General features: G+C 31.8%; 1 protein-coding gene across 1 annotated transcript; it reads right to left on the bottom strand.

Annotated features, from left to right (window-relative positions):
* Positions 1-15978: 15978 nt before the first annotated feature.
* On the bottom strand, positions 15979-20669 carry LOC145305315 (uncharacterized). The gene is made up of 9 exons (XM_080146925.1): positions 20573-20669; positions 19397-19449; positions 19033-19120; positions 18491-18555; positions 17929-18063; positions 17549-17604; positions 16918-16949; positions 16691-16766; positions 15979-16161 (listed from the first exon to the last, which is right to left on the bottom strand). The coding sequence occupies exons 1-9, from the start codon at positions 20664-20666 to the stop codon at positions 16083-16085; spliced, it is 678 nt and encodes a 225-aa protein (XP_080003051.1). The 5' UTR covers positions 20667-20669; the 3' UTR covers positions 15979-16082.
* Positions 20670-22312: the final 1643 nt, after the last annotated feature.

Here is a 22312-nt window from a genome sequence, read left to right as displayed (position 1 = left end):
TTAGATATTTAATAATGATTATACTAAAGTTATTTTACACCAAAAAAAAACTTTTTATAACTCACCCATATAATATAACATAGAAATGGTATATTCTTGATTTACTGATAGTCTTACTATTAATTAGCAAAACCAAGAGATGTAGGGATAAATAAATGAAAGAAAAATTAAATATGGATTTTAGCCAGAACTTCAGAAGAAAGAAGAAGAGAAGTTGATACAACTTCAAAAATTTTCACTCCTTACACCTTCTAAAAAGGTGGGAAATACACCTATAGCAAAACCTTGCGCACGCCACTGACTTAAAATGTAGAATTCTTAAAATTTGGAGGGTTGAAGGATATATTTATCTTCCATGAACCTTTCCATGAATCACACACTAAATTTTATCTGGTTCCTTTTCCCTTTTTAAAAGCGAAGCTTTTCTATCATTAGGGTTGGTCCGTCCGTACGTCCGTCCGTCCGTACGTCCGTAACGGATAGCTTTTTTCGTTAATTTAGGCATGTTAGAATTGTCCTATCGATTTCAAATTTTGCATGGTGATTCCTTTAATAGTTAGGTACGATTTAGAAAGCGTAGCAACCCTATAATCATCACCAAAGTGTCCGTACGTCCATTTTAAACATGTTGATTTTTTTACTTTTTTAACAACAAATTTTAATGTGATCTAATCATCCGATTGATCTGATTTTTGGTATATTGATTCCTGGGACAACAAAGTATAATGTAACAAGCGAAGCAACTCTATAATCAAGTCCTAAAAATGTAAGTATGTCCATAAACATTATCCTGAATCAAGCAGTTTTTCAACAAATTTTCTTACAATTTTGCTTTGACTCTTATACATTTATATTATGATTATTCAGTTCTGACACTATACAAGTGTTAATGTCCGTTTGTCCTACCGTTTCAGTGCTTCGCTTTTATGGATGTTGTCATCCTTGTTTCATCTAACTTTCCCCACAATAACAAGTCTACAAGTATGTGCTTCTCATGAAAGTGTCTGTTGAGCTCTGAACCACCCATCCTCCTTATTTTTAAACAAACTGAAAATGGAGGGAGGGGGGGGGGCGTTGTTTTTTCCTATGCTTTACCCGAGGGGGTAGTCCTAACATTAAGGGGCAAGCACCCATTACCAAATATAACCTAACCTTAACTGAATCAAAGTAATAACTTAGTAAGCACACAAACGAAAAAATACCCCCACCAACCTTTTTTTAATCAATTTTAAAATTAGGGGTTTCTTTTCCACGACTAGGCACTTTTATGGAAACTGCCTAATATTATAGTTTCAAAATGATATTAGAGTTTAGATTTAATTAAGCTAAAACTTTACTGTGATCCTAAAGAATCTATACAGTTTTAGGAACCTTCAGTCTAGCGCATTTTTTATAAAGACGCTAACAGATTTTAATGGCGTGGTTACTCTATAATTGGGTATGTTCGTACGTACGTTTGAATGTCAATTACCAAATGTATTTTAGAGATCCCATGCATTGAGTAAACAACACCTTTTGATAGATAGAAAGAGAGACAGAGAGAGACAAAGAAAAAAGAGATAGAGAGAGGTAAACCATTTACTTATAGATTATAAGGAAAGAATTAAACCTTACTATATTATACGTGCATACATACCATAGATTAAACTGGTACCCAAAGTTTTATAAACAAGATCTCTTATTCAATAGCTCAAAAACTTTGAGGACATTTATTACTTCTTGATTAAGTTATACAAACCTTCGGTGTCCAAACTTTTTAACCAATAGTTTTATTACACAGAGGTGGTAATTTTGTCTCTTGTCTTATCACTGAGAAATGAAAATAATGGCTTGTTTTGGATGTTGTCATGCTTGTTTTCTGGAAAGGGGTAGAGAAATATATTTGGCATGTTCTAGTATGCTATGATTAGGGGATAAAGGTATAAGCAATCTATGTATTTTAGTAATGTAAGTTTTCTACCTGTTTTACAGTAATTTGGCTTCTTGAAGGCCTGGAACCTATAAGAATGGGGAACTCAATCGGCGGCTTCACCGTTAGAGGTCTCTAGGGGCATTTTATAGGGATGTGGATGTGTGGGTTGGGTCGACCCTCCACTTTTTATTTTAGTTTTAAAAAGAGAAAGTAAAAGACACAGATGGGGCGGGGGCACTTTTAGTGGCTATGTCTTTTAGGAGGGTGTTGGTACTTTGAATAGAAGATTCATATCATTTCAGTGTTTAGCTAGATCCTTCGGTTTACACATCCAGACAGACATCCTGTTACTTATCATCACATTTTTGTAATTGTCATTTTAACTGCCCATTAACCGCTGCAAATGAACGGAAGTTGTTATAAAAAATAACTATCCACAAAATCATAAGGTATTCAAAATTAGTGTCCCAAGCAAATATTCACTTTTTTTTAATAGCGCAGCAATTGTCTCTGTACGTAGATTTTTCCGTCCGACAGTCTGAAACTTAAAGATAGTACATCAATAATTTACTTTTTAAACTAAAACTATTTAAATTTGGGATTTCTCGCATCGTATTATAAACGGCTTTCCGCGGATATAGAATGTACAATTATAAGATTAAAACTAGTTTTTTAGCCCGGAGGTGCCGAAGGCACCGGCCAAAAAACTGGTTTTAATCTTATGATTGTACATTTTTGTATTCTTAGAAAGCTGGATATAATACTATGCTAGACATTGTTTTTTCGTTTGGATGAGAACCGGTTCCTATCCACCGGATTCGAATGAATACGAGAAAAATATTACTAAATGTTAGCTTGCATTGAAAATATATCTGTCTGTAGGTCAAGCATGTATTACAGACAAACTAACATACTAACAAATCTTGTAAGTAGCTTCGCCACTAAAAAACTGTAAAATTTATCGTGGACGATTCATTAGTGACGTACGTATAATTAAAGGTTCCTTTCAATGCTTTTTATTAGAGAAAAGATTTCTATAAAGATATAATATGCTTTTTTATTTGTTTGTGGCATAACTTATCTTTAACTCAATCTGTCTGTATGTCCTAATTATTCCGTAAAAGCTCATAGCTGGTTTAGTTTATCAGTTGTGGCTTCGCTCATAGCTTCTAGTTGCTCTGTATGTGAAGGGGGAGAGAGGGGCATAAAATAGCATAAAAACATCCATAGACTAAAATCTAAGAAATAAATTAGTTCAGAAGTATGAAAGATCTACATGGACAAACTAAAAAACTTCTTTATAAAATAGTAAGTTATGTTACCAAAAGTTTAAGATAAACTTCTCTTAGTCCTTAGCTTAAACATTATGGGTATACTTCTAATTGAATTTGATTGGGTATTTTAAAATTTTTCAACGGAAATTTTGATCTACCGAAGGGTAAATTTTGTTTAATATCAATGGGGCTGTACATCATATTTTCGCTAATATTTACCCCTCTCTCTAATATTAATCTAAATAAAAATGTAAATGTATCTTTATATTCGAATAGAAAAGGTGTTCAGTTAAAATTATTATGGGTAAAATCCTGTATTTTGCAATAAAAGAACAAATAACCCCTCATTATTTTTACAACATGGCTCTACAACATGATTGGGGTAGGGGATTTATATTATAGAAATAACAATCTCCCCCCCCCCCCACCCTATTTTTAAGAAATAAGGGTAAGGGCAGCAAGGTACTTTAATGGGATAACTCCAATATATCTACCTTCTAATGATTGCCTTACATGTCAAATTTTCATAGTCATAATGTAGGCATGTCAAATTTGAGTATTTCAATAATGAAATGTCGATAATATGTCAGCTTTGACCACTTTTATTATATACAGTAACAGAATACCAATAGCTTTAACGGGGTGAATAGGCAAAGACTGAGAAAGGGTATTTGTGCTCCAATGATAAAATACAGAAAATGTCCCAAATAATCTAATCCTAGAAATCCTATCAAATTATGAAATTAGAGATCAATCCAATACCAGGGCGTAGTTAGACAATTTTTAAGGTGAAGGGCGTGGGTTATAGAAAATTTTTAAAAATAAAGGTCGAAGAGTAATATGGTAATTAGAAAAAAAAGTGAATAGCAGACAGGCGGATAGGGAGACAAACTAACATATGTAAATGACTGACATTTATAGTAGCTTTGCTACAAAAAAAAATCTTTTAACTCTAGAGGTTTAATGGGGGGGGGGACACCTTTTCGATACCATCTATATACACCCTTGTCCATTATTAAAGGCTTATAGACCATGGAACGTTAAAAATCTGATAACTAAAAACTTTTAATTCCTTTAACCCTTTTTAGAGCCTTATATTGTTCAGTTTTTAAAATATATTTTTGAAAACTAATTATAATCTTTATTTGTAATATAACGTTCTAACACGTAGATTAATATATATTTCTTGGCTTTGCCTTAATAAAAAATGATATTTATCGTTGAATAACTACTTTAATTGACATATTTTAAAACATACCTATCGACATTTAACCAAGAGTCATTAGTTGTTACGCTATTTGTTCAATTTTAATGAAGAATTCATCTGCATGGTTTGAAAATGAAAGAACTATTCTAAATTTAATTTATGTCATACGGCAGTTTGGAGGACACACCCTAATGTTAGAAAAATTTGAATAATTAAAAACTGAGCTAATATTTAAAAAGTCGGCCACCCATTGATTACTACATAGACTAAATATAAATTAACAACATAGAAAAAAAGAAAGAAAGGCATATTTGTAATGGTTGGTTATAGTCAGAATATAGAATCTACTTCTGAACTAGGAAAATTTTGATTTTTAAGAGATCTTTGAGGACATAAACTGTAGACGTAGAGTCTTTAAGCGAACTGTAAAGGAAATGGGTTGGTCATCCTAACATTCTGTCATCCTTAAATTTAGTTTTAATGTTTTAGGAAGAAAAACTGGCGGAGGTGTATTTTTCTATAAAATAATCATTTTTAAATACATTCCAGAAAAAATGGAGAGAAAAATGGACCTATATAAAGCTTCAATGTTCTTTGAAAACAAACAGACAGACGTGAAAACAGACATACAGGCAAACAGACAGACATATAGATAGATAGTAGGTCATACAGAAAGATAGGTAGAAAGACAGACTAACGGACAAACATACAGAAAGACAGACAGAAGGAATGACAGATAAACATACTGCCCTTTTATTATTTGTATAATATCCGATCTGTTTAAAACTATCTTATCTATGACGGCCCCAATCAATACCTATATCACGAAACCATTTTAATCGATTGCTACAAATTAACTTTACTAAAATTTACTTTGAATTATAATTAGAAAAAAGTTTGAAATCCGTTACAGGACAAGGTATGAACCTAGTAATAGTGTCTAATTTTTTATCTTCGTGACGTAACAAAAATTCATCTCTTTTTTAGGGGTTTCCTTTCCCACCTCCCCTCTCATCCTTCGATTTTTGTTACGTCACAAAGATAAAAAGTTAGACACTAATACTAGGTTCCTCAAGATACTATATGCCTCTTAGAATTGCAATTTAGATTGAGCCCATGTAATATCTTACATTATAAAAACAGGGAGAAAGGGGACATTGGACTGTGTAGAATATAAGTACCTATAGAGATAATTTTGTTTAATATTATAGGGGATGCACATAAAATTCATATTATCATCCATTGTCTTATCCTTCACGGTCCCTTAGAAATTTAGTTAAAAATGGTGTATAAAGAAGTAAAGCTTTTCTTTAATTAATCTTTTAATCGATGTATTATATTTAATCGGTTTATTATTTAGCATAACACCCTTTTTGTAGCGTTGCTACTCTATAATAAGTAAGGTCTGTTTGTAAGTATTTCTGCGTAACTCAACTGAGTAATTTTCTCCGATTCTATAGAGGTCTTTTTTTAAAGCATTTTATACGATATAAAATAATTGAAGATTAATTGATCACCTCTTTTAATCAAGGGCACTAGTTAAAATTATTGTATAGTAATGTCTTGAAAAAAAATAAGTTTTTAGGATATACAACGTGTAAAAGTTTTAATAGCATTTATTGATTTTTCTAACCACTGAACCGATTAAGTTCTCCATTTTTGGGAAGCTTCATACAGTTCCTGAAGAGGTTTCAGGCTTTAATTTTATTAAATTAAAAACTGGAGATGGTTTAAGGCTATTTCTATAACTCCCCTTTTTCAATACAGAGCCCCTACAATAATATAAGCATACATTCTTTTGCCGATTATAAAATATTATGGGCTTCAATAAAATATTTGATAATCAAATAAAATATTTTTATGATCATATTATATTTCTTTCTTTGTTTGATAATCCTTTTTCTCATTTGTTGGAGGAAGTACATATATGTGTAAGGAAATTTTTAAAGCTTTTTTAAAAAAAATAGCTCAATAAAAGAACTATCAAATAGTTTTCCCTTAAAGTGGTTTTTCTCTATGCCTGACCATGGCAGGGCCAATATCTGCGGGACTACCCAATATAACCTAACCAAACCTGACCTAAAGTAAAACACGAAAAAACAAAAAGTCATCCTCTTTATTTCAATTTATTTAAAAAATAAGGAGGGGAGTTTCAGTGCTTGATAGCCACTTTTGGGGAAAGCCACGATTTTTTATGATAAGTTCTTTAACTATTAAGAATACAGTCAGTCTAATAATTTTTATCTACCAAGCGGATTTTTGTTGAGAATACAATTTAGGGAACGAATAATTTATTTCCAATTGTATAAAGCTATAATGTTTTTTAGGTAGTTTTTAGGCTTATTTACCGATTGACAAAGCAGGATATATCTTAATCTTAAAACATTTTTCAATGGATTTTGAAAAAGTATTGATTTCACTTTTAGTATTTTTTATAAATATTTCTCAAGGAGCGAAGCCACTGCACTTTAAAACTAAAATATTGAAGTTAATGTATTATTTGGAAAAAGCTTTAGAAAAAAATTATCGAGTATTTTTTATGATTGATACAAAAAGATTAATGCTTGCAGCAGAGATATTCTTACATGCTACCCTACTTTTACTAGCGGCTTATCCTCTAGAGGTACTTAAGTGAGGGGAGGGGGAAGGGGGGGGGAAGTTGACTCTGATTTTTTATTTTTCGAAGGGCAATTAACTTGGGGGTGTAAAGGTACCCTCCCTCATAAATACCTGCTTCGTACATAAAATGTAATGTAAAGGATATCTATATCGGTTCAGAGGCTGGCGAGATCATTCTCTACCTACAAACTAACAACAATATATACACAGGAAGACATCATGTTACTTTTATATAAGGATTACCTAGCTTGAATCTAGAATGTTGCTGCGCTACTTATGGCCTTGATATAAGAATGTAAACCCCTATCCGCTTTATTATTGGTATTGATTTCATAAATTTAAGGGTAAAAAATTTCTCCAAATATTTTTGACAGCTTTTAAGATATTTTCAAAGGATTAGAAAATTTTCTTATAGTTTTCCATTATTGTTATTTAAACCCCCCTTTGAAGGTAATCTAATAAATATATCTCTGTAACCGCTAAACTGCTATGGTCTTCTTTTTAATGTAGCTTATAATAGGTCCTGGGAGGGTTTATAACTATTCAACGCCCCTCTCCCAAGAGAAATCACCCCTAGAAAACAATTACCCCCCCCCCCTAAAAAATCTCCATTAAAATATTATTTTTCTTTTTATAACTATTATAATTGCTTCTGGAGGTTTCTAGGGGGGAAGCCGTTTTCTTGGATATTTCGGGGGGTCCATTTTCTGTATTAACAGATTCTAAACTTTTTTCCTATAATCTAGCTATAAATGTGACATTTTACTGTATAAAAGGATCAAAATTTAGAAACTTTTTCGACAACCCTTTCTAATGACACAAAATATATCTGTAAAGAAATAGTGAGCTTCTCTATAAGTTTTGGAAAGTTCGTCTGTACGTCGCATCGCCATTTACAAGGACGATTACAACCAAAAGTATTGTAATTTTCAAACGTAAAGCTATACACAAGAGAGAAAGAGATAGATAGATAGAGAGAGAGAGAAAGAGATATAGACGATAAGAAATGAGAGAGACATAAATAGAGAGAGAGAGAGAGAGAAAGGGGGGCAATAGATAGAAAGAAATGAAGAAAAAGTATAAAAAAAAAATTGTGTATCTACAAGAGATAAAGAACTTAATAGAGAGCATACAGCATTACTGACAGAAGGTAAGACAGACACAATCACTTGTACAAATGCTTCAGTACTTTAAAAGGGAAATGCACTACATTATATCTTTAATCAATAATAGCTTCGCTATTAGATAAATGTCACCCTTGTTATATTTATAAAGAAAGTAAAAGTTAAATCTTTCTATATATGCATTAAGAAAAAGGACAATCTTGTAAGTTATAATGGTCCCCAATATTTCAAAGACACGTTCCCCCATTCAATAGTCTAATAAGTTTGGGAACTTTTATTGAATTTTGTTTGGTTGGTTGAATCTAGTAGTGCCAAAACTTTTTAACCAAATACCATTGATCTTAGTATTATAGAATGGATATTTTTATTTCTAATTAAGGCTGTGTACATTAGTGTGGCCCAAATGAAGGTCTAAATCGCTTTTCAATGTGCGGTATGTAAAAATAGGTTATGTATTGTTTGTAGATTTTAGCCCTACAATTGATTTTAAGAAAAAATCTATCGCTATCTCGTCCAATGCATATTTATTTTCACCTTTACTTCCCCAAATTAAGAATGCCTAACATCAGATATAAAGCAAAACATCAAATTTTCTGTCTGTTTGTTTACAAACATTGAAATAAAATATTAAAATCACCAGGAATAAACATATGAAGAAAGAAAGTATAAAAATTTATTTTTGTACAATTACAATAATTTGGGAAAGCTAATTCATACTGCAAAATTATTGAAGAAAAATAATTAAAGATAAGCCTTACTCTTTATTCAATCAAACCATAATCAAATTATTTTTTGCAATATTAATTTTTTTATTAGTTTGCTTTTTTTTAAAGTTGAATATGAGAATAGGTATATTACATATTTTTTTACCTTCATTTAATTTTTTATTTTAGTAAATTGTCTCTTTATTGGCGACAATGTCTGTTGAGCCATGAAATTTATTAAAAACACTTTTTCCTATTTATGTCTTTAAAATGTATATTTTTTAGAGTTTTTCATCATCTCTCTTCTCATAAGACTAATAGCTACTGTTTTAGTTCAATTTCTTACACAAATTATCAATTTAAATAAAACAATGTTTTTAGACGTTTTTTGGAATTATTCGGCAGGAATGGCGGTTCTGCCTACTTTTTATAATTGCTTCATATTTGAACTCTTGTTACATTATTTTAGGTTGGCAGTTCTTTAATTATTTCTTGTTAAAATCATGAAAATATGAAGATTTTGATAAAAAGCTTAAGATTGAAATTTCGAGATCAATTTTCATTGTAGAGAGGTCTAGTTTTCACTAAAAGGTCTACATTTGAGCCGGTAACAACTTCGAGGTAACTGCAAATTGATATGGTAAAGATTTAAAAATTCATGTTTTTTTGGGCCAGTCTAGTGTACATTCTATATAAATTTTGAGAAATAAAACAGCAAATTTATCACGGTGTTACACACATAGACGTCCAAGGGGGGTGGGGGGGGGGGGTAAATGGGTGATTAACCCCCCCCCCCAAAAAATAAAAAAATGCCTCTTTGAAATAAAGATTATCCCCCCCCCCAAAATAAAAAAAAAATGCCTCTATGAAATAAAGATTACCCCCCCTAAATAAAACAAAATGCCTCTATGAAATAAAGATTACCCCCCCCCCCCCCAAATAAAAAAGCTTGGACGCCTCTGGTTACACAATGAGTGGCATTTTGAATCCTAGAGTAGATTCGCTGCTAAAGACTAAATAAATTTCTTGGGATCTTAAAAGATTATAAATTCTAGAGTCAATAATATTTTGAAATGAATGTTTTGGAATTTTTTGGTTTGACAGTTGGAAAGATTGATTGATAATAAAAAGGTTTTATTTGAAGCTTAGCTACTCTATAACTTTTATTTACCATCGCTTTATAATAAGTTTCAATTGCTCCCTATAACATTGTGCCAAATCGCCGAAGGAATCTTTATTCTAAAAATTTAGGAATCACAAAGCAAAGTTTAAAATTGAAATGACGCTTCTTGCATTGCTAAATAACGTTAAAATCTATTTATATGTTAAGGACAATCAAATGGACCGTGTCAAGTGTAAGTTTGACCATTCTGAATTACCAATTCATAAATTTACCATTCTCCAAGCTTAAAATATTTGTATTCTTGATTGTTAACCGATTAAGATAAATAAATATTTGAGAACCACCCAAGAATTTCTCAATATTTATTTATAAATTACTAGCGGCTGTGTCCCTAGCATAAAAAGGCTGTATATGTAACCAATTCAATTTAAAGTAAAATATACCTTCCCTCCCCCCTTCCTTGTGCAACGGTAGTGCACTACCGTCAGATTGTGAAGCAATCAGAACTTTTCTAACAAGAAATATTTTGTATACTAATGTGACGTCCAAATGTGTTGCAGAATAACTGCGCTTAGTAATCAATTTGAAGACAAGCTTTAAAATCATAATTGGCTTCAATTAGGGATCCGGAATTCTTTTCTGAAAAGTTATTTCTAAAACATGGCAGTAAAGATTTCAAATCAAGGCACATCAAATACATATAAGCTAATTAGGATAGGGTTTTAAATATAAAAAAAAAAATTTGTATGCCACAAACTAAAACTTTTTAAAAAACTTTTGGGGGGGGAGAAGGGAAATAAATTTAAAAAGCTTTTTTATTCTAAAATGTTGTTAGATTATTGTTCTTGCGCTACATATAGGCAAAATTGTCCTTATTTTTCAAATATTTCTTTCTTTCTTTGATCAAAAATGTTTGAGAATAAGGAAACATGAAAATTAATCAAATTTCAAAAGCCTCATTATTTATTTAACCCTCTGTGTGTAACAAAGGAATATTATTAATAAAAATAACAACTTTAAATACAAAAGTATAGAAATATAATGATTTCTTTTAGCTCTTGACTTTCTGGAGTCTATATTAACTTATTGCAAACCAGCCATATCGTTTCAGTGGTTATTTATTCTTTCGGTATAAATTCACTGCAAGACAAATATATATCAAGATTTTTCTTTAAATTGATATTTGTAATGTATAATCCTCTTTCTTATTTCAGCTGCGATACATTTGATTATAAATTATAAATCCTGTTCATCTCCAAAGGGTTTTCTTTCTATTTTTCTAATTCTTTCTCACAAAAGAGGTTTCAATTGATCAAACTCTCAGGAATGTAAAGGATAATGTTCAATACAATAATCTGCACCTTTTTCTTCCCCCTATTTTTTTACAGGCAGAAAATTTAAATTAGAATTTGGGAAAGATTATTTTCTTGTCCATTGTCTTATCCCTGTATCCCTGTAAAAACTCTTGAAATTGTGTCAAATAATGAAAAGAAATGATTTGTGACTTATGGGGGCTTCAAGATATTAAAAAAATGAAAGGATTGGAAAAAAGGGTCCCTAGCAAATTGTCTTGGAATGTTTTAAGAAGTGGTGTGCTTAGGGTTTTGACAGGGGGTTGCGTCGAAAATTTCTGCACCCTTTCGAAGAGGGTGTAATACAGACAATAAGAAGAGTCCAAATCATTTTAACCCCACCCTTATTTGAAGTGGGTTGTGACTTTTTTACGTTCAACTCCCCCTCAACTGTTTTAGGGGCTGAATTAGAGGCGGTACAACCCCCTTCTAAAAACTTCGACTTTTAAAGGCAACTTTAGCAATGTCAGGTTAGGTAAAGTAAAAGGGTCCCTATAAAAGAGTGCACCTACATTATAGATGTTTAATGCTATAAAAGGGAAGTTTAACATAGATTGTATTTGTAAAGATTTTCAAGAATATTGTAATCATAAGATTTAATAAAGCTTGTATAAAAAATAATCTAATTTGAATGAATATTACAATTCAAGGAGTAAGGGAGGGGACAATGGGCAATTTATTCAATTTAAGAGTATTTGCTGAAAGACCTAGAAATCCAGATTAATCCAGAAAATATGGAGAAAATTTTAAAGGGAGAGTTAATACAATACAGAAAACAATGAAATAAGAAGAAAGTTCCAAGAAAAAAGCATTCATGAAGATTATATTACGAGCCCATCAGACTGACGTAACCATTATGTAATTAATAACTAGAAAAATCTCCTTAGAACCCATTCAACCCATAGCCCCATAACCCAAAATTTAATTGGATTCTTAGATTGTTTATTAAACAAATATCACAATATTGTTTTTATCTATGAAATGATATTTTCTGGAGAAAAAACCAGCCACATCATAAAAAATTAAGTTTATTGATACTTGTCTGCAATATTCAAAATTAACAAACGAGTTAGCGTCATTCTGTGCACTAGTACCCAAAGTCAGTCAGAAACTGCTAAATTCTTGCGCATTCCCTTTAAGCCAATGCCCAAAGTCTGAGACTCCTAAAAATTGAATATTCGATCCATTGTCCCCTCACTTACTCCCTGATTACAATTGCATAACCAAACCAAACCTGACCTAAATTAAATAACAAACAAATGAACTACCGCTTACAATATTTCTATAATATCTTATAAGCTACCTTTTTACGTTTATTACAATAATGTTTTAAATCACAGTTACAAAATTTCTACATATACTAAACTGCTAGAGTATGTTAAAGAAATTGTAGAGATTTTCTTAGGAACCATAAATATGCAGGGAGGGAGGGGACATTGAATTGCAAATTATATTAGTACCCACAGATTTTTTAACATGCCCTCTCATTTGTTAGCTTAAAAACTTTGGTTAATTTTAGGAAATTTTTTATTGGTTAAAACCATCAGTGGGATTATTAACCCTTAACCCTCCGTTTTTTTCTATCTCATTTTCTGCGTGTGAAAGATAAAGAGCCCAAACTGCGTGACTTTTTAAGTATGGGTATGACACATAACTGAGATTTGGAATTTTTTTAATATCTCCATCCTGGCGGGCACAGGATGCCAGCAAACCTGGCAGGGTCATCCAGGTAAAGAGCAAAAACATTTTTTTGACTAAAACAAAGCATTTTATCATACCAAAATAATAAAATATTCTTGAGTAGTACATCCTTATATGAAATACAGGTGTTCAAGTCACTTTCAGGTTCCATGTATGATCCTGCAGGTCCTGATCCTCAAGGTCTCCAGAAATCTTTAAAACGCAACTTTTGACTTAGAGACTTCAAATTTTAAACTTAAGCTTTTCTGACATGTCTACATAACGTATTTATATTTCCAAGTACAGCTGCATCCGCTGAAATTTATATTTTGATATTTCTAATGTAAACTTTACATAAAGATAAACATTTTCTGGAAAAAATTGGTCTTCTAGCTTCAAAATAAAAAAATACAGCCGTTTGAAATTTTAAAGTAAAAAAGACTTAAAAACAAAGGTTGTTAAATAAAAGGGTGAAGGAAGCGAAAATTTAATTAGACTTATGAAAGGTCGGAAATTCATTATCAAACAGGGGACTTGTACAAAAAAAATTTTGCCTTTTAGCTCTGATAGGAACTGAGATAATAAGGGGGGCGTTGAACGCCCCCCCCCCCTCGACTGATTAAGGTGCGGCAAGGGGCCCGACTGTAAAGGGTTAATTTGAATTAGTTATATTATACATATTAGGTAATGTGCATCAATTTATCATCCATTGCATTACCCCTTATGATCCCTTGAAAATACAGAAGTATAAATATGACATGCTTATCGAAAGGAAAAAAAGCTTATACGTATATGTCTTATATATCTTTTAACAAGGATGGCATCATTTAATAAAAGCGAAGATCAACAAATTAGACAAATGAAAATTAAGAATTATAAAGTGACAGCACTTGAAGAAACAAAAGTCTGAACAAATATAAATCTGACATAATCACCATAGGAATCACCATCTAAAAATTAAGATGATATGATATCCATTAAGTAAAAAATTATAGGGATTTGTACAGACAAACACCAATATATAAACAGGATCTGTGTCGTTATGTCTGTTTGTTTTTCAGTACTAAAGAATCTCGCTAACCGCTTAATCGATATGGTTCTCCTTAACATTTTAGCTTCTCATAGATCCTGGAAAGGTTTATAACTATTATGGAGGAGAGTAAATCCTACCTCCCAAGAGAAAAAAGTCCAGTCAAAAATTATTTTGCTTTTTCTTTTTTAAATTGATATTGGGTGGGTGGGTCTCAGCTGCTAGTATTCTACATAAGCTATGGAGTAGCTTCGCTAAAAAGAAACAAACGTGAAAGATATATCTTGGGAAAAAGTTAAAGACGGAAACACGCACACACACACACACACACACACACCCACACTCACACACACACACAGGGACATACACAGACCCACACACACACACACACACACACATACACACATAAAGACAGATATTATTTGATATCAGATAGGCTAAGCATTTCTTGATGAATGATGTTTCAGAAAATGACTGTCGTTTTAAAATTAGGGTGCCATATTTTTTTCTGTTGTTTTTTTTCTTCACTAGCGGCTACGCCAATAGAGGCCTCTAGTGGCACTTGAGGAAGGGGAGTTGAATCCCAAACCCCTCCACCCAACCTCATTTTTATTTCCTTTTTTTTAAACTTAATTTTTTTCTAGAGGCGATTTCTTTTGGAAGGGTGGTGGTACCCGCACTCTTAAATAGTTATAAACCTTCCAGGGACCTATGAGAAGCTACCCTGTTACGGAGACCCTGATCAGATCATAAGCGGTTAGATCTATACTAGCCTTTTGGATAGTGTAAGTAAAATAGCCTAAAACCACCAAAAGGTATTTATTAAGCTTCCTTAAAAAGAACAACAGATTCTGACAAACAATATCCGATATCTTTAGCTTTAAACAAAAAAAAAACTTCTTACTTTATATTAGAGATATCTCTCTCTCTCTCTCTTCTTATCAATACCTCTATCTCTCTCTTTCTCTATCTCTCTACCTTTATATCTCTTTCTCTTTGTTAAAATTATATAAATTTTAAGAACTTGTGGATTTTTTAACCTCTGACACCCTGTGCATACATCCTGACTGAAGGAAGGAAAAGGGTTTTATTGTGGATATCAATAAATATCTGCCAAAGCAGGGGTGTTCCGACATTTACAAAATTATTTTATTACCTAATTGGTCCAGGATTCTTCTTCGATTTCAAGTGATCATCTAGAGAATCCAAGGGCATCATCCGCTTGTAATAGGATGCAATACTCTAACAACCATGGATATTAGGTTAAGTAACATCCAACAGACAACCAACCCTTTGATTGCATGACCTTTTTCTGAGAAGTGCTAACTGTGCATGGTAATGAGTTGCACCTTTTTAGTTCTGTTTTAGTAATATGCTGTGTAACATTTGCGGAAATGAATCCACACCACTCTACCTTCATGTGAGAAACTTTTAAAATGTTTTAAAGCCAGAGACGTTTATTCCAAGAGTAAAATCTAATAACATCTAGTAAGTGATAAATAGTGTCATTGTAGTTCTGGCTGTTTAATAAAATTAATACTAGTAATACAGAAGAACAGAAAGACAGACACGAATGTTTATAGAGAACTTTCACTAAACTAACAATATTTCAGTTTGATTTTTATTGCTGCGAAATTTGGAAAAAAAATTAAATCTTTTTAGATCAATAGTCAATATTCTTTCTTTCTTAAATCTTTCTTCTTTTGTTTTTTAATCTCAAAGCGTGGGTGAAAAAATTGCTTTGATTTATCATTGAAAGAAGAAAAACGGTTTTATTTTTGGATAGTAATCGTTTTAAAAGCAAAGCTTTTTTATCGATAAGTCCGAAATAGCATTTGTTGATTAAGACATGTGATAAGCATTTCTAATTTTCAATGATAAAATTTTTGTGTTTCTTTTTTGACACCTAACATCTTCTTTTACACAAATTTATTCTTGTGTTACAAACAAAACTTTGAAGTGTATATTTATTTCAACTTAACTTTTATGTTTTGGTATAATACATAAAAATAAATAAATGAAATGAAAACAAGGATAATCATGTTCAAATGTAGCGTTTAATTGTTGATCTTTCCAAAGTTGCTTTTGGACTTGTAGTTATCTGGCATTAACTTCTCCTCACATAAGCATCCTTGTCTAAATAAATAAAAATTGCTTAAGCTGTACAAAATTATATCAGGGTGTGTTAAATGGAAATTTTCTTGGGACATTCTCGATATGGTTTCCTAAGCCTTAAATAGTACTCTATATTTAGGAAGGGAATACAAAACTTTAATTCCTAGTCCAGCAAAGACACCCAGAGATGTGGATTGACTATAGAACCCAGGATTACCTGCAACTGTTAGCCTCTGAAGCAAAGATACCCAGAAATATAAATTAACTATAGAACCCAGGATTACCTGTCAAAACACCCTAAGATGTTGATCAACTGTAGAAGCCAAGACACTTAGATATGTGGATTGACATAGAATACCTGAAAACCTGCAGCTGCTAGTCTGACCATCAACAACTCCTGTAGAGGTGTATTCAGAGGTTTAGATTTAATCAAGGGTACTAATTCATAGAGATGTAATGATTATATGTATAATCTAGGATTACCTGCAACTGCTAGCCTTTCCATCCAAAATAACAATTAAGATGGTTTGACTGTAGAACCCATTGTTACCTGCAACTGCTAGCCTCTCCAGCCAAGACACCTAGTGATGTGGATTGACTATAGAATCCAGGGTTGCAGTCTTCATCTAAAATAATATTTAGTCAAAATTGATATTCTGTTTCTACAATACTAAAAGCATTACACGCACTGGTAATGTTCATTTGTCATAATGTTAGATTTATTGTTACAGATGTAGTTGTTCTTGTTTCTATAACACAAATGAATTTATAATTTACCTGGGTACACACAAAGACATCTTCCATTATACCTATTAAAATAAATATTTTTTAAACAGAAATTCCAATATTCTACATATATATTTAAATATCAGGAACCTCTAATGGATCCAAAATATAAAATGAAATCCTCCCACCTTGAAGCAGTTTAATAATTAAAATGTGATAATAGTTATTTCTTTTATCGTATTATAAACGGCTTTCCGCTGAAATAGAATGTACAATTATAAGATTATAAAAAACTGGTTTTAATCTTATGATTGTACATTTTTATATTCGTAGAAAGCTGGATATAATACGATGCTAGATATAGTTTTTTCGTATGGATGAGAACCGGTTCCTATCCACCAGATTCGAATGAATACGAGAATAGTTATTTCTCGTATCGTATTATAAACGGCTTTCCGCGGATATAGAATGTACAATTATAAGATTAAAACTAGTTTTTTTAGCCCCGTGGTGCCGAAGGCACTGGCTAAAAAAACTAGTTTTAATCTTATGATTGTACATTTCTATATTCGTAGAAAACTGGATATAATACGATGCTAGACATAGTTTTTTCGTATTCATGAGAACCGGTTCCTATCCACCGGATTCAAATGAATACGAGAAAAATAATTAAAAATTTTACCTTGAATGTTCATAGATAGTCCATGGGTAGCAACCTGTTACAATCAGTGACATAGCCTACAAATCATTATTTGAAAGAAAAGAATAACCTTATTCCACAAAATAGAAAAAATTTTTAATATAACGACTTTAGCTATCAGTTTTTGGCCAATTTACTCTTTTTGTCATTTGCCCACTATGGCAATAGTAGAAACTATTTTTTAAAGTCTACTTGTAGTCTAGGACACAAACTCAAAATCTTAAACAAAAAAAAACCCAAGATAATTTAAACTTTCTCCAAATTCAAGGATAGATTGTAAATATCATATGAATTAATTTATCATCCATTGCTTATTCTCTCCCTCATTATTGTTTCTCAAAATAATAAATTGCATTACTTACAGAATCATCATTGGTATATTCAAATCTGTCAAACAGAGCACTCTCTTCATCACCAGTAAAGAACTCCCCAGTATAGGTTGTCAACAGGGGTACTCTCCAGTTGTTCTGATATCCATGGAATCTCAAGCTCGACACCTGTCATGTTACAGTTTTTATAATATTAGTATATGTTGCTATTAGGAAGAACTTTTTAGTTATTCTAGTATCCGTGAAATCTCAAGCATGACACCTTCATTATAGACCTACATTACAAATTGATTTACAATTTATTCTGTACCTATAAAAACTCAATTTTGGACATCTTGACAGTACAACCTCAATCATGACAATCCAAATTACCCCATAAGTAGATAAAAAAGAGCAGTTGAAAAGTTTGGACTATGATAGTTTTTACTGGCAAATCAATATTTGATGAAGTTCTCTAAGTTTCTGAGCCACTATGTGTGAATATAAGCATAAAAAGGACGATTATGAGTAACAGACTAATGTCCCCTACCTCCCTTGAATTACATACAAACTAACCATACAACAACTAGTAGCGTAGCTTTTATACAAGCATAACCTGTTGATCTAATGGTGAGGGCATATTTTCACAATGATTGTCTCCATATACCCAATAGGTAGGACCTTTAAAATAATTTTGAAAAGATTCTTCTCTGAACTACTTTTCTGTAACAAATAATCATTATAAAGAAAAGTGTATTGTTTTCGCCAATAGCATTCACTTTCTTACCTTTTTCACATTATAAAATCATCAGAAACACGCAACTTTATATCTGCATTATTTGCTTTTGTATTTATATGCTATTGTGTCTTACAGCTTCCTACTAATATGAAATATCTAATTTATTGGAGCAGGAATAAAAGATTTAACTTTGATTTAAACCACTTGTAATGTGATGCAATACTCTAATGCCAACTATAGGCTATCAAGTTAAGTAACATCCAACAGACAACAAACCATTTGATTGCATGACTCTTATATAGAAGCAGGCAAGCTATCATTTACGCAAATGCCGACCATTGGGTTCAATAATCATTCCAATAAAACACTAGTAGATGTGCAAATATGCAAAAGTGAATGCCCACCCACCATAGAAATACCTTCAATATCATTGATGTTAAATCCTTCATCTGGATAGAACAGCCAGAGACCATTGATACACATAGAACGGGCACGGTTATCAAATCCCTAAATAGATAACAATTATTGTAAAAAGAAGGATGACAATATTCATGAGAGACGATGTTCATTGGTCATAAAAATAAAGAGAGAAAATATTTGATTAATAAACAATAGAAAAACACAAAACTCTTTTTTAAAAATTCATTTTTGTCTTTTGTAGCATGACCGACAGAACAAAAATTTGTTATATCAACAAATGTGAGAATGTGCTTTATAAACTTTGGATACACCAGTATAATTTAGTCCAATGTCATCTCACTCTCTTTATAATAATACGCATACCTTTGATTCTAAAGAGGAGGTACATTCTGACAATGTGAGCATTTCACCAACTTCAAAATTAAACTTATTTTGGAAGATTTCTATAATTTAGATTGTGGGCTGTTACGTCTTCTAGATATAAAAACAAACAAGGATGACAACATCCATAAAAGCAAAGCACTGAAACGGTAGGACAAACGGACATTAACACCTATATAGTGTCAGAACTGAATAATCAGAATATAAATGTATAAGAGTCGAAGCAAAATTGTAAGTAAATTTGTTGAAAAACTGCTTTATACAGAATAATGTTTATGGACATACTTACATTTTTAGGACTTTTTAAAAAAAATCAACATGTTTAAAATGGACGTACGGACATTTTGGTAATGATTATAGAGTACCTAACTACTACAGGAATCACCATGCAAAGTTTGAAATCGATGGGACAATTCTAACATACCTAAATTAACGAAAAAAAGCTATCTATCTCGGACGGACGTACGGATGGACCGACCCTAATTATAGAAAAGCTTCGTACCTAACTACTAAAGGAATCACCATGCAAAATTTGAAATCGATAGGACAATTATAACATGCCTATATTAACGAAAAAAGCTATCCGTGACGGACGGACGGACGGACCGACCCTAAATATAGAAAAGCTTCGCTTTTAAGAATAGTAAGAATTGCAAACTATTAATACAAAATGACCCTTAACTATTTGTTTCAATGGTCAAGAAGATCAATCCATTTATTGGAATACTCTGTTGGAACAATCCGATCACTTTTTGGTACTTTCTGTGTTCACATTTGGGTAGTTTTTCATTTGTTTGTTTATTACTTTAGGTCAGGTTAGGTTAGGTTATCTATAATACAAAGTAGAACGATGTCTGTCTGTCTGTCTGATTTTTTGTTTGTAGCAAAGGATATTGCTGACCGCTAAACTTTTCGGGTTCTCCTTAACAGGGTAGCTTCTCATAGGTCCCGGTAAGGTTTATAACTATTTTGGGGGAGGATATCGCCACCCTCCCAAGAGGAATCGCTCCTAGAAAGAAAAAAAATACCCCTCCCAAAAAAATTGTTGAAAAATATTTCAAAAATAGGGAGGAGTTGCTTCTGTGCTTTCTAAACACTTGGAGGGAAAGCAACACCCTTTCTTCCGTCATGTATAAATTCCAAATAAGTTTATTCCTTGATCCAAATCATCATACAGATAAATAAACTGGCTATGATTTTTAGCAGAACTATGCACAAACAGGCATATTACACTTAACAGTAACAGATACATTTTTTAACTGTTTTATAAAAGTTGTTTGTAAACAAAAAGATAAAAATTAACATTTTTTCATTGTAAACAATTAAAGATAACATAAATTTTTCTTGGATCTTAGGGGATAAGACAATTGATGTTAAATTGATGAACATTGCTGCTGATGGACAAAATTACACAAAATACTGTAAAACATTGATAATTTACAGTCCATTGTCCCTTTCCTCTCTGAAAATATCAAAACATTTTATGAACAATGATGACACTTGCGTTAGTGTAGGGGCCAGACCCTATAAATAGGTTTGCTGCACTCCCTCTTATTGTTCTATTCCTTGTTGACAATGTGTGATATCTGCAAATGTTGGTTATTCTTTTATTGTGTAAATTGGAAGCTAGGATTTCTTTCGAAAATACAAAATAAAAGCAATCTGAATTTACCCTACTTAACCCATCCTAAACTGTGTAATTATCGGGCCATGGCACTACATTAGGACAGAATTGCGTACAGTCGCAGGCTGAGTATCATAGTTACTAAACTTACGCATTGGCCTAAGATATAGAAAATCCTTACATTTAATAACCTATTATTATATAGTAAAAGTAAAAAGGTTACTAATTATTTCATAATTTTGTAATTAAAAGACTTCCCAAATAGGCCATTTCCGCCCTAAAATGTTATTTAATATATATATTAAAAAAATAAAGCTACCCGTTTTTAGAAGTAAAGCTTTTCTAATATTTGTATCTGTCATTTTTTCTACGTGGGTAGGCTGTGTATCACTTGCTTTAAATCAAGTCTTAAAGAACATTCATCGAGGGGGGAGAGGGAATACCCCAAACTTAAACTTTATTGTAATTTTCAAAATTATAGAACTCAATATTTCCACTATTGTTAAAAGTTTTTTATATTACAAAAACAGGTGAATTTTAGGCCCTTCATAGCTCATATACTAATTATAACATTGAACCACCTCACCCCACCCCCCCACCCAAAAAAAGCGCAAAATATCATTTATATTCCATTGACCTAAATCTGTATACATGATTTAAAGAATTTGATTTTCAGGGTTTCTGTTCGGCCTTACCTAATAAATCTATTTTTGATTGATTTGAATATCCAAATAAAAAAGGGATAAGTAAACAATCTACTAGATTACAGAAATGTTAAACTTAGAAGCCAAAAATAAAACTTATTTTTATGCATAAATAGTACAAGCATTAAAATTCGCATCTTTTTAAAGAAACAAAAACTTGATGAAATGGGTAATGATGTAAAAAGAGTAGATAAAAACAAGGCTTTTCAGAGCATTAAATTGCTAAAAATGGGAGACAAATTTCTAAACCAATTTTCCTATATTCCTTTATGGATGACTTTGAACACTTTTTTGCACCAATAATGTATTATCTACGGTCTGGTTCAAATCTTAGTTTCTCACGGATAAAAGGAGTATTTTTTAGGAAAACTAAAATACTGAATTGTAAATCTCATAATCCCTGACCCCCACTCTCCTGTCCCCTCTCAATTATTCTGAAATTTTATAAAGAAAACTTATATTTTATTATTCTTTTATGTAAGATTAGGATAAGCTAAGGCCAGAAAACAATCGCAGGATACGGTTATAACAGAAACACAAACAGACTTGTGAACGTTTGACTACATAAAC

This window comes from Acartia tonsa, chromosome 14, assembly GCF_053477335.1.
Source record: "Acartia tonsa isolate MP-2025a chromosome 14, ASM5347733v1, whole genome shotgun sequence".
Taxonomy (NCBI): Eukaryota; Metazoa; Arthropoda; class Copepoda; order Calanoida; family Acartiidae; genus Acartia; species Acartia tonsa.
This window is presented reverse-complemented; position numbering and strand designations above follow the sequence as displayed.